This window comes from Pempheris klunzingeri, chromosome 12 (genome assembly GCF_042242105.1).
Source record: "Pempheris klunzingeri isolate RE-2024b chromosome 12, fPemKlu1.hap1, whole genome shotgun sequence".
Taxonomy (NCBI): Eukaryota; Metazoa; Chordata; class Actinopteri; order Acropomatiformes; family Pempheridae; genus Pempheris; species Pempheris klunzingeri.
This window is the reverse complement of record NC_092023.1, coordinates 18,983,095-18,996,490: the sequence shown is the minus strand read 5'-3', so window position 1 is coordinate 18,996,490 and position 13,396 is coordinate 18,983,095. Positions and strand designations below refer to the sequence as shown.

The 13,396-nt window shown below is 42.2% G+C and overlaps 2 protein-coding genes across 7 annotated transcripts in view; both read right to left on the bottom strand.

The window, feature by feature from the left end:
- Positions 1 to 2,172, bottom strand: LOC139211319 (probable E3 ubiquitin-protein ligase TRIML1). Its single transcript, XM_070841609.1, has 6 exons — positions 2,167 to 2,172; positions 1,520 to 1,615; positions 1,141 to 1,374; positions 946 to 992; positions 694 to 836; positions 1 to 599 (listed from the first exon to the last, which is right to left on the bottom strand). Exons 1-6 carry the CDS (start codon positions 2,170 to 2,172, stop codon positions 1 to 3), a joined length of 1,125 nt encoding a protein of 374 aa, XP_070697710.1.
- A 1,496-nt stretch (positions 2,173 to 3,668) lies between these two features.
- The window catches only part of ablim1a (actin binding LIM protein 1a), a 39,611-nt gene continuing 29,883 nt past the window's right edge, over positions 3,669 to 13,396 (bottom strand). For 2 of the 6 annotated variants that reach the window (XM_070841305.1, XM_070841304.1), the window contains exons 10-21: positions 13,099 to 13,257; positions 12,823 to 12,867; positions 12,457 to 12,492; positions 12,186 to 12,315; positions 10,593 to 10,697; positions 10,128 to 10,175; positions 8,590 to 8,730; positions 7,774 to 7,859; positions 7,552 to 7,675; positions 7,222 to 7,283; positions 6,912 to 6,972; positions 6,413 to 6,661 (exon numbers count right to left, since the gene is read on the bottom strand). In XM_070841305.1, the coding sequence (XP_070697406.1) occupies positions 6,483 to 6,661; positions 6,912 to 6,972; positions 7,222 to 7,283; positions 7,552 to 7,675; positions 7,774 to 7,859; positions 8,590 to 8,730; positions 10,128 to 10,175; positions 10,593 to 10,697; positions 12,186 to 12,315; positions 12,457 to 12,492; positions 12,823 to 12,867; positions 13,099 to 13,257 (1,176 nt within the window). In that variant the 3' untranslated portion in view covers positions 6,413 to 6,482. Of the gene's footprint in view, positions 4,713 to 4,926; positions 5,008 to 6,058; positions 6,134 to 6,412; positions 6,662 to 6,911; positions 6,973 to 7,221; positions 7,284 to 7,551; positions 7,676 to 7,773; positions 7,860 to 8,589; positions 8,731 to 10,127; positions 10,176 to 10,592; positions 10,698 to 12,185; positions 12,316 to 12,456; positions 12,493 to 12,822; positions 12,868 to 13,098; positions 13,258 to 13,396 lie in introns of those variants that run through there. The other 4 variants (XM_070841309.1, XM_070841307.1, XM_070841306.1 and 1 more) reach the window with 4 other exon arrangements.

The following is a 13,396-nucleotide window of genomic DNA, read 5'->3' as shown; positions in this document are numbered from 1 at the left end:
CTAAAAGCTTTTCTGTGGAGCTACTCCACAGAGATCACGGGTAGGAGATGTACCATTACAGATTGAAATAGGTTTAGCATTGGTGCCACTGTGGTCGTGACCAGGACAAAGGGCCAGGTGGAGGCAGTCTGAGAAGGTTCCAGTGCAGAAGGAGAACAGCGGCGTCATGTTGTCAGCCTCAAGAAACATCACTGATCCTGCAGGGAAATTACAAAAAACCCCAATCCGACAGAAGCGTTTTGTGAAAGGCAGCTGATGTGGCACCCCTCCATGCCAAGCCGTATATTCCCCATCAAAGAACTCCACACACCAGGACTCATCCCCCCGGCCCAGCCAGCAGTCCTCAGTGGTGCCCTTGCGGGGAATGGTGGGATAGGTCACACCAAGCTCCCAGTAAGTCTTCCCAGTCACATCAATCTCCCAGTAATGACGGCCAAAGCTGTAGCCTTGCGAGCTGATGACATTGAGGGTGGTGTCAAAGCGTCCAGGGAGGTCAGGGAGCTGCTGCCAGGTGTCTGTGTAGGTGGCACTGTCACCTTTGGGGGAGATGATCAGCTTTGGGTGGGCCGTCTCTGGATCCAGACTCATCTCACTGGAATCTGGAGACACATGTCAGACACATTTTTAAAAAACTATATGTTAAAGAGTCAAGTTGAGATTATAAACACAAACAGAAATAATGTGTGAACTGACAGCTCTTGATGAGGTTCTTGATTATAGGGGTCTGTGAGCAGATAAGAAGGAGCATGTTGTTGGTGAGGCTAAGGATCTGGTCAGCTTTAACTTCATCCAGGCTCACACTGCTCGGGTCTGTGCCGTTTAGCATATTCACCACCCTGAAGGAGTAAACCATAAAGAGAAATGTCAGCTGCTGCTCCACTGCTTCTTACACAAGCCTTTTTTTACATTTATCATTCATTCTATATATCTCATATGATTCCATACCTGTCCACACTCTCCGTGTCTTGCTGGTCAGGGTATGAAAAGAAAGACTGAAGAAAAGCAGAAAAATCAAGTTTAAATTAACTTTTGTTTTACATCACATAACATTTTTAGTTCCCATACACAAATAAAACAGTAAATATGAATTTCTAAATCATGGTTTCTCCGCGGGGCTTTGCCACTGTCAAGTTTAATCACCATTGTATCAGGCTCTGTGTCGGTCTGGTCCAGTGCCACTGTGAGTCTGGCCAGGTCCTGCTCTATCTCCTGGATTAGAGAGCAGTTCCTTTCCATCAGACCATCCAGGGCAGAGACAGCGGCCCGCTCCTCCATCTCCAGGTGGGACAGAGTAATCCTCAGGTCCTCGTCCAAGGCGGCCTGGATCTCCTGATATTTCAGTATGATGTTTTCCCTTATCACTGAGGACTTTTTCTGAGTCAGGCATAAGCATCTATTAGTTTATTATACTGTAATTTGAGTGTTTAATGGTTAATTTTCCAATTTAATGTCACAGTAAAGACAGAAAGCAAAATGCTGCAGCAAAATTTCAACACTGACAAGTCTGAACAGAACTCACTGTGATCTCTGACTGCCGTGCTGCCAGTTTTTTCAGTCTGTATTTCACTGCTTCCCTTTGCTTCTTTAGACACTCTTGGTGCTTTTCTACTGTCTCCTGTAGAAAAGGTTGCACACACAGTCTTAACAGCTCAATTCAACGCCAGTCTCAGTGGTGAAGTGCAGCTGCAGAGGCAGAAGTAGTTTATCATGACACTTCATGTAAAAAGCAACAGAGAGTGGGTGCGATTTCTGGAATGATCATCTTTTCTTCAGTCTTTTTCTTCGACTGTTATACAGTAATTTCTGTTTTGGAGACACTGAAGGCTTTGCTGTGTTGCTGACACCTAATCAAGCTGAAAATTATACCCACTGATCACCTCATTGCCATTATATTGCCATTATATAACGCTGCAGTGTTGTGACCCCAGACGCTGACATCTGTCCTCTATATTCCAAGTGTCAGTGCTGCCTTCTTGGGGAGGAAAAGTATGATTGTTGTGTCCACAATCATTCACGTTTATCTCAAAATAAATCGCCGTGACTGAATGAGGCTGCGGCTCTCATAGGCACCTTTAAGTGACACTACTTTGATTTGCTCAGTTTATATTACAAAGTCAACAATGGTCAAAGGAAAATGTTTTTGTCATGACATTTTTAGGACCATACTGGCATGTTTTACTACAGATTGCCTCATGCTTTATCTCAGGGTTGACATTTTCCAAAGCACACCATGGCACACCAATGCATTTTTCTTATTATCTCACTTGGAGGCTTCACTGTAGAATCTGATATTTCTGTTGAAGGAGGAAAGATTCTCTGTGATCACAAGCAGGATTCTATGATATCACAACTTGTTTGGAAGCCAATTGTGGTTAAGTATGCAGCTTGCACAAATGTGATTAGGAAACTTCATACCTCAAGTGCACGTACACTGAGAATGAACAGGGGTAGGGGACATCTTCTGCCAAGAGGTTTACTTTTAAAATGACCAATACTCCCAAATGTTCGGTGAGGAAAAGGGAGTAGATGGTTTATTGAGATTTTTTGCAGAAAAAAACATATCAGACACAAATGATCATTCAAAAACAAGTCTCGAGGGGATCTTAAACTGTGTGTTTCCTGCCATCCAGTATGCAGTATGAAAATTAAAATCGGAGAGACTTCAAACATGATTGAGGTTATTTATCCTTCCAATTAAAAATTGGTTTCCAATCTTTATTTTTTTAGATTGGAGTCATATTATCAGTGTGAGGTAATAAAGTCAATAACGAGTATTGTGTTGAGCCAATGAGTTTGCTGCTTTACAGCCCTGCTTTCATGAATATACTGAATTGCCGTGTGGTTGGAAATTAAAAGCCAGAAGATAAACAATGGGGAAAAATAGATCTTTCAAATAGGATAAAATGGCAGTTTTGCTACATTAAAGAAGTTGCTGCAGCAGCTCAGTCTGAGATGTCCTGCCTTCCCATTTGCACGTGAATGCATCATTCCGGAGGAGGTGTTGAAGGCAGTTGCAATAATTATTTGGAACTGCATTAACACAAAAAGATTAACAAAACAGAATGCTATTTAATGTTCACAGTGATGCCGTATCCCTCTCAAGCAGGAGTCAAATTTGCACAGTGGCTTTTGAGTCATTTAACACAAGCGGTCCCTCAGAATGAGGGACACCTTTGTTAATGTTAAAAAACTGTGGCTTTGGAAAATGGTTAGTTATACAGTATATGCAGTGCATATACTGTAGTGTGTTGTATATGGGCTATGGCCTTTTAAAACACAATCTGCAATCAAGTCTCACTTTCCTCAATGCTGCAAGAGCGATGACTAAATCTTTACTTAGTGGTTGGTTGTTTATGAGTGTGTGTATTGACATCAGAGGACAATTCTCCCCTACACAACACTTCATGTTGCAGCTATATTGGGTAAGTATTTGTATCAAAGGACAAAATCGTGTGAAATGATGTTTCCTCACAGGGGGCCCAACTAAATCAATGTTTGTGAAGGTCAATAGACTCCACATCTGATCAATTCCATAAAAGTCAGCCGCACCTCAGGCCACCTCTCGATCCGTGTAACACCACGGTGTGTTTACTGGTGACATGCAAAGAAGAAAACAGAGAACAGAAAAGAGGCGCTGCGTACCTTTGGTATAGCCGAGGGTCATATGGTTCATGGTGATTTAAAGCTTTATTGGCTTAGATTTCAATACAACAAATGGCAGTGTGGGTTTTCATTTATAAAACAGTACTTTCAAATACAGTTGCTTCTTACATTAGGTGTTTCATCTATTTGTTGGTTACTGTATGTTGGATACGGCATTAAAATATATTAAGATTTGTACTTCCAATACATGTAAAGGGAAAGTGTCTGGCCATGTTTATGAGAGCCTGAGAAGAGAGACATTTTCTTTTTGTCAGGGTCAGATGAATGTTTGGCGTGTACAGTAGGCAGGGGAAGGAGACTGACGATGTGCAGGTGCTTGGATGATTCATTTCCATGTAGATCCGGTAAAACAGTTGATGGGTCAGCTGACTGCTTTCCCAGTGCCTTTTTTTTTTTTAATTCAAAGACTCACTGAGCCGATTCTTGCAAACTTTGGACTAAAACTGTTTCAGCCCAAGCGAAGGAAAGCTGACACATGTTCAAGCTACGAGCATGGACATTTCGTAATGGCGCCATGAGGTTCTACTGTACTTACAAAGTTCCACAGGAATCAACAGCAACGAAGAGTAGGAATAAACAAGCAAGAAAGAAAGGAAAGCAGTTCCACTCAAAGCAAAGCAAGAAGTAAAACAAGCGCAGTCAAACCAAATAACATGACCCTATTTATCATTCATTATCATTCTTTGTCATTTTTGAACATGGAAGAGATTCCCATTCCTTGTTTCCTGTGCAAGTCTAACTGGACAAATCATTCAGCTCACAGTCTCAGGAAGCATCAGAGCAAAAAGAGTCCATTTCGTGGCTTCCTTGATTATGTCAGGATAAAACAAACAGAAAAAACAGAAGAAAAGGAAATAAATCAAAACCTACATCTAGATTACAGTTGTTGTGTGCTATCTGGATGAATGTACAGTATGTGCATGCTGCTCTGAGTGCTAGAAGAGCTTGGCCTTCTTTTTCATGTCGTTGCGTTTCCACAGGGGAAGCCTGTCAAACTCCTGGATCTCCATTCCAAAGATGTCAAAGAACGTTTCAGGTGCTAAGTGGCGCTAGAATTGAGAACAAAGGTGGAGAAAACAAAGGAGGGGAGGGGGAAGGGGGGTGTTCGTTGTTAGCACCAAAGCCGTAAAAAGGGTCACTGCAAAAATGACAAGAAGCAATGGATACTGCACATTCCTTGCTACAGTATTTGTGTAACATGTTATTTACACAAAGTAGAGAAATCCAGTATCAATTGTGGACACTCAGATGGAAAACGGATACCTCCAGTCTGGTTCTGTCCACATCCCTGGGCAGTTTAGCTCTCCCTCTACTGGTTATCATGAGCATTTCATAGGGGTACACCTTCAGAAGGAGACACTTGTCAGTGAACAGGTAAAAACCTAGAGGCTAGTGTGACGCTGCAAAAACAAACTTTTTATCAAACAAAACTAGAAATTTGGATATTCTTACAGCTCTGGCTGTGATAGAGGGAACACTGGGTGGGAGAACAGGTATGTGACAGGAGGTTGACTGGGAGTGAGAACTGTTTGTTAGGTTGTTGGGGAAATGCAGGGTGCTATGATGTGCACACTTTTTTTTTTTTTGGTGTAGAAACGTGCAATAGATTAGGTAAGGGCAAAAACATGAAAACAGTTATGTAACGAGCTGTATTTTTAGAGTAATTTAATGCAAACTAAAAAAAGAACTAACACCAGCAATGTAGGCCAAGTAACTCCACATGGGAATGATTGTCCTGGAAATCTGAGGTGCCTCTGCTTTTCTAAATATACTAATCCTATCTGTGCAAGAAGAAACTGACAAATGATAGTTGGTAATTTAGCTGAAATGCTCAATAATAAGCACCTAGAAGTTCTTTGAGGCCTCTGGCCAACTCATATCCACACAGTAGTGTACAATCTCTTATATACTACGCAGTATATAGTGATATGAGTTGTTTGGATGACAGTCTGGGCGTTGGATTCTCCACTGTATGCTGCATACAGTATCCAGCCACTTTAAGTCAAAGCTATGTGCAGATGAGCATGGAGAAGCCAGCATGCTAAGCGCTCAAGTGACTCGGCAGCTCCTGAAGCGGCATGCTAAATCGGGAACCCAGCTAATGTGAGTCTTTCACCTCCAGTACAAAATATCTCTCAGTTCCCTATTTCTTCCACCAATGTCCCCACACTGGGAGGGTAAATAGTAAATACGACATGGTAATTATTTAATTTCATCCCCCTCTTTTGGGCCGGTCTCTTTTTCTTAATCGATTGTCAAGGGTGGACAATGTGTAAACTAGTGTAAAAAAAGTTAAAATGCACTTAAATAGTGAACAATGTAAAAAAAAAAATTGTAACATATTTCAGTGTAGATTACAATGTTGTCATCAGTACAAAAAGAAGAAGATACTTGCTTTTGGTTCCAACATATTAGGCATAGATACTCCCCTGTCCATCCTTGCAAGTGCTGCACGGCCATCCTTAATGTGCTAAAGAATAGAACATACACAAATGTAATATAGTGGAAGGGGACTGCAGGGTTAATGGCAATGAATATGTCCACTAATGACAGTGGGCACAATTTTCACTGGATGGAGCAAGTAGCTTGGATACCGTTCAGTATTTTAATTAGTGTTCAAGATGGGCAGTCGTTTACATGTTTTCTGAATGTCTCTGTAGTTTTTTTTTTTCTATGGTAAATATATTCAAATGTGACATTTAGCTTGAGTCATAACATTGGTAAACAACACACAAAACAAGATATGAGGCGATGATTGTACACTGCATTTACGGTAACCTGGTTCAGCTACTGGGCAGTGCATGTTTGGGCGTTTGAAATCACTGCACTGCATGCCCTGTAGTTGACATTAATCCAACAGTGATGCAAGCATGTAGCGGGAGTGGGCGGTGAGCATTCAGGGCAAGGTGTCTCTTGCAACCCATGAGCAAGCAAATATATGATGCAAGGTGAGGAAGCATGCCATGTGAAAAAGCAGATGAGAGACATACCTGAAACTCTGCAGGACAACATGGGACAGAAAATGAGACTCACAGTTAATGGTTTTGCTGTCAAATCCCCTGCCAGACAACTAATCTACATCACTTCTGTCCCTGACGACACATCGTGTGAATCATTATGCAATTATTTCAAAATGCACGTCCATTTGTGTACATGTAGCAAGCCATTTTTGAGTACTGATGCTGAATAGCTCTGGTGAAATTGGCAAGAGATTTGCTTGGTGGCCTCATCTCGGTAGAAGCTCTCACCTCTGCCTCCTCCACACATGTCACCATAGCTGTTGTACTGCGTGAAATCTGTTGACTGGGGCTGCAGGAACAAAGACAAGAGAACATTAACATAAGGGCATTTTGTTGAGGGCATTTTGTTGCTGATTTAGGACCAGAATAGGATTTAATAATAATTACTAAATATAAAACATGTACAAATTTGTGTGTCTGCATTGGTGCCAAGACATAATTCTTTTGACATGCAAGTTCTACTTCTTGATGATTAAGATTTTTCTGCGTTTAGCTGTCTGTTTTACATGATCAACAGTTAGTATGAGTGAGCTCTCACCCGATGCAGCCCATTCCTTCCATAGCCAGGCAGAGAGTTAGTTTTGGTTGGAGAAGTTGGCTCTGAAAATTAAAAATAATTTTTCAAAATTAGATTTGCTTTTAGATTTAAAAAGATCTACCCACATTTAATAAGATTAACCCAAATCAGAACGATTTACATTAACACAGAGTTTTTATTTCACAACTTTTAAGAAATGTTATAATCCAAACATGTCAGCAGTAAAACAAAAGCATGCAAAGACCTACAAGTGTTACATAGCACAGACCTTGCGTCACAGGACATTGCTGAGTACTCAAGAGCATATTAGCTGATGAGGCTGCTCTCTACCTGCGTCACAGTTGGTCTGTTTGGGGTCGTAGCGCTGAGCAGAGAGGCTACGTGCATGACGCTCCCTGATCTGCTCTTTTTCCATCTCCTCCTTCAGAATGAGCTTTCCCAAACCGGACTGAATCTACGCACACATTTATATGATTTACATTACATCCATAGATAAACACAGTGTTCATGTTGGTGTTTGCAGCTCTTAAGATCTGAGGTTGTTTCCCTGACCTTGCTGAGATGTTCCTCCTGGAGCTGCTTTCTTTTCAAGGCCTCTTCCTCCTCATCCTCTCTGGATCGTCTCCTCCCCTCTGAACCTACAGATGTCATACACAAGCCCCAAAAGTTACATAAAACACAAATACACGCACCCATTAAGACACACACATCTTTTTGGAGGAAACCATGCGTCATGTGTACTCGCGTAGTACAACCAGATGAAATGATTGAGAAAGACAGAAAGATATGGCTGCTTCTTTAGGCTGGACAGCAGTGAGACATCAACACACAGAAACTGAATAATATGTGGACAGAAGAACACAAATGTGAGACAGAGTTGACGAGACAGACAAAGAGGGACTTATTGGAATATTGGGCTACGCTGACATGATGGATGTTTACACTTCATCATTCGTGTCAAGATTTAACTGGATGTCAAATACACAGAACAGCACAATGTAAGACAGACAGACAGAAGTCAGTTTGAAGTCAGTCTCAGTTATCTCTGTCCAAGTCATTTGTGGCGCTATTGTGTATAGCTAGTGCACCCAACATGTGCAGTAAGTGAACGTAAAATGGTGAAACTGATGCTACCCCAAGCAGAAAATAATAAGGCGGCAACAGAAACCAAACATCGCTTCTGCTTTGTGCAAGCAAAACTTAAAGGCAACGCCTGAATAACAGCGTGAGCTTGGTGTGAAGCAGGGATGCAGTTAAGCTTTCGGGGCAGCTATAGGAGAGAATCAAGAACAGTTAGGCTGTGGTGAGGTGTCTATTGTACCGCTAGGAGGTAACAGTGCAAGCATGCCCATCAGGAGCCTACTGTACCTAATACAGCGAGAGAGTAGGGCCAACGGTCGCCCTCACTCCGTGAGCTGTCATCTGGAGAGGGTGCATGGGCAGCGGGGAAGGTGGCGGATCTGATGATGTCATCAGCAGACTTGCTTTGGCGTGCTATGGCAGCTGTATCTAGGTTGGTAACCATGGGAACTGATCTATCAGTGTCTGGGTCACAGTCTCTCCCACAGATAAACATCTTAGCACCATCTGATCGTCCGGCTCGAGGATCATTTAATCCTGGGTCATCCCGGTTTGAAGTATATGCAAAACATTTCTTTCCTAACAAGTCACCGAATATTGGATAGAGCCTTAAATCTAATCTTATGAGATAAGTGCTGAAGCACTGCCAGTGGGTAAGAGTCAGTGTGGTTTCAAGAATGTTTCAAGGATTATTTTAGTGGCATCTTGCACAAGCAAGATTACATATGTTTTGAGAAACATCACAAAATTAAGGAAAAGTCTTAAAACCAGCTGACATGCATTGTGCAGAAGTGAAATTCACACCATTGGCATATTCTTAAAATGCATTTTAAAGCCAGACTATGTAAATTTCGAGAAAAAAAAACAAATTTTGTGTCTTAGAAATGAAAATAAAATAAATTAAATGAAACACGCAACAAAGTGCACTTCGCTTGGCAGTTTTGCTGCTGCAACCTTACTTGGTCTGTTATGACCAGTATTGTGGCTAATGTTAGCTAATGTTCAGATTCATATTACAGTGTAACTGACATTACTGAGTCAGTTCGCTGACTCTTTTCTACTTGTGTTACTGTTACATTCCATTATAGCCACAGATGAACATTTCAATGGTTTTATTAAAACGTAAAGCACGAAGTAAACATATCGTAGCTAGCCAGCAGACATGTTGTGATGTCACTCCTCTCAGTCAAGTTCTCTTCAACACTAATGATTCTTGGAAAATGAAGCGTCATTATTCTGCAATTGTCACAATTCAGCAAAAGTTACATAGTCTTGCTTTGAGATAAGGCTGACTATAATATTACCACTGTGACTTGTTAAGATGCAGCGTAAAAAACCAGCTAGAGGTCAGACAGAAGAGGATTGGAGACAGACTTCAAACAGTGCTCATACACTGACACTGGGGGTGGCTACATGGTTAGATGAATACACAGTTTCAGTTGATTAACAAAAGCTTTTTCAGTACAGTACGTGTACAAGAACACGGCTCAATAACAGAACTGCTTCGCCCAGTGGTTCCCAACCTTTACAGTCTCTCGTACCGCAACAGCACTTCCCTCCTATCACGTTCCAAATGTATAACACTACTGACTATATAAAAGTAGAATTATTATTTCAGATTTCAATTAGTTGAGCTACCCCACTATATTTCCACATACCCTCTGGGAACTGCATAAATACCCCTTCGGGTACAACTACCTCCGGTTGGGAATCACTGTCCTAGAGTATTATTCTGAATCAGCACTCAGATACACATAATCGTCCTTTCTGTACTGTACTCTTCGGTACTATAAGAGATGTAGGCTGTACTATAAGATGAAAGGTACCGTGTTGTTTGTAGATGGGCGGTTTTCTGTAGATGTTGCTCCCCTGATCTGAAAACATTCAAATGCAGACAGAAAATACATTTACGGAGTATACAGCGCCCCAGTTATACAAATTAACATGCCAACACAAAGCAGTGACGCATAGAGATTACATAGAATTTCGCCCTTTTCCCGGTGATACATCTGTACAGTTGTGAAAGAAGACGGCAAAAAGCAAGAGCTGATCCCAAATGGAGTATAGTGATAGACAGATAGATAGATAGATAGATAGATAGATAGATAGATAGATAGATAGATAGATAGATAGATGGATAGATAGGCAGATAGATAGATAGATAGATAGATAGATAGATAGATAGATAGATAGATAGATAGATAGATAGATAGATAGATAGATAGATAGATAGATAGATAGATAGATCGAAAGTAGGGACGAGCAGTGACAGGGTGCGCTCCAGCTCCTACCTGGGAGGTGAAAATGTTTAGGGGTCTGAGAGAGAGGCGGTGTGACCGGCCGGCTGTCGGGCCTGAGCGGGAGGGGGGAGCTCCGGCCACTCGGCGGGTCAGTGCCTCCAGTGAGAAGAACCAAGAACAGAACATAAGCAGGGATACTAAAGGGGAACCACAGTCTGAACGGTTCAACACACAGGGACCAACGGGACCAGCTGAAGTCATTTTGAGCGAATGGGAGACATTCTGGTTGGTTTTGATAAATGCGGTTAATGGTGCTGTATATTATGTGCAAGATGAAGGTAGAAAAGCGCATCACACCAGCAGCCCTGGGAGATGTGTTATGAGTCATGAACTACAACGTCTGTTAGTTTGCTGTATGATATGAATTCACAGTTTAGTATGAGTTCACTCTTAATACCTCGAGCATGAACATGTATATTACAAAACTTTTCTTTTTATCTGAGCCTTATAGTTTACTAGAGTCTGGAGACTCATTCTGACAAGGCAAGAAGGTCATCCATCATCCAACATCCGGAGAACTGATTATTGAATTTGGATAACTAGTATCTCTCAAGTGCATGCAAAGCTGCAAAACACAAACACAAAGAGCCTGGCAGCTACTTTGGCAGAGGCTGTGTTAGGCAAAAGTGAAGAGGTGCATGCTAGTTAGTGAAAGTTCAGTGCCTTGGCTGCATGGCTTTGACCAAGACATGGGTTTGAGCATTCAGAATGGCAGTTATAGTTTGATGAGAAATGGCCATGGATCCAGAATGACAGATGGGGCATTGATGGGAGGTGGCATCCCAGGTCACGATGGAGGGGCATGGGGGGGGCAGCGAAGAGGAGTGGAGTGGGGCCCTTACCTTGGCTATGGGGGAGGAAGTGGTGTCTGAAAGGGGAGGTGGGGCGGGAGTCACTATTTCTGGAGCCCACACTGTTACTGCACAGGGAGGAGCAGAGCTTCTGCATGCCTGTCAGAGCCTCTGCAGGGAGGGAGGGTGTGCGACAGGGGGACAAAACCCCAGGACCAGGCAGCAGAGGTGGACGATTTGGGGAGGAGATAGAAGGTGAGAAGGTGAGGGACAAAAGAAAAAGGTAGATACATAGGAATCAAATGTCGAAAAAGAGAAAACAAAAGACACCCAGAGTGAGAGGTGGGGAGCATTCAAGATGAACAGTAAGAAACAAGGAAGAGTATCACACTTTAAAATCAAACTTTCTGATGGAAAGAAATTGTGTTGCTAAAGGTGCAAAATTAACTTTAAGGTTGTTATTCTTCAAAAGGAGGGATTGTCCATCATCCAAACAAAAAAAATCAAACACCATAACAACCCAAAGTCAATTTTGGTTAAGTTCCTCTTTAAAGTGATACGCAGATCAGAAGGAGGGAAGTGAGAACTTTATGATGGCGGGTCAGTGAACTCATCCGCAGTGTTAACACAACTGTTGTCTAGCTGACCAGTAAAGGTCTCATCGATCCACCTTATAAAAACCCTGAAATCACTGATGTTATCGCAAACAGTGCAACAACATAGGTGTGCTAGCAAATGCGCACATACACACACACACACACACACACACAACGTGGTCTTTTTAAGTGCTCACCTGGCCTGTGAAAATGCTGTGGTGACCGTGACAAGGTGGGGGTGTAACCATGGCGATTATAAACTGGTGATCCTATGGAGCCCTGACTGGTCGACCTCTGGAGGATGCGTTCCCTCCTGTCGTAAGAGCCCTGACACACACACAAACACACACACACACGGGTTATCAAACAAACTGCTGCGATTACTGAGTATCATTATACATTGCACATTATATAAGGAATGTGCGTCGCAAACAGGGAACGACGAGTATGAAAAAATGCTATGCTCACCTCACCGATTGGAGTTGGCGACATGTTTCTTGAGGACTAGGAAGAATCAAAGTAATCTCAATTATAACTTTGCCTTTAAGACTTTCTTTGAAAACAAGAGGGTTTATCTGGATGATATTAAACTGCTCCATAGAGACAAAAGAGCCCAGAGAGCCAGACATACATATCAGACTATCATAGCGCTAAAAAGCTTTAGAAAAACATCACTCTGTGCCAGGACTTAAGGTAGACTATCTGCTGATCTGTCACTTTCTTGCAAGCTGTGTACCTACACCGCACGTGGTCTCCTTTTTTATGTGATACTCTGTTCTTTCCTTTGCGATTTAGGATCATTTATCATCATCAGGACGCTGTGACGTATCTTACCTTGTCATCGGGCAAGGGGGAACGCTCCCTCCTGGCAGTGTGGAGCTGTGAAGGGACACAAAGGTTCAGTTCTGTATAAAAGCATGAAGCATAACATCTCACAGAATCAGTAAAGACTTCTTCTTTTCATGAGGGTGAAACACCACCAGAGGAAAAACAGAGCCCTCAGCGAAACAGAGGATCACTTGAGGAATATTTATCTTAATGCACAGTACTGTAATGTGCATAAAGATGGCGTGCATGCAGGAAAAGATGCATGCGGCCTGTTGTGTTTACCTCTCCCACACTCTCTCGTCTCTCCTCTCTCTCATCCAGGGAGGTGGTGTACAAGGGTTCATAGGTAATAAGATCGGGGCGCTCAATGTCATAAATGGCTTTGACTTTTGGAATGGCAGCTAGGTCTCTGTAATCAAGGATCTCATTGTCTACTTTTGCCTAGGGAGACAAATAAAAACAAACATGCATACACACACAAGGGTAAATGGAGATTACTACAGTAAAAAAATCTATTTCCAAACAAGGTGTAACTGTCAAAACGGGATGTTATAAAAGAGACTATTTAGACATATAACCC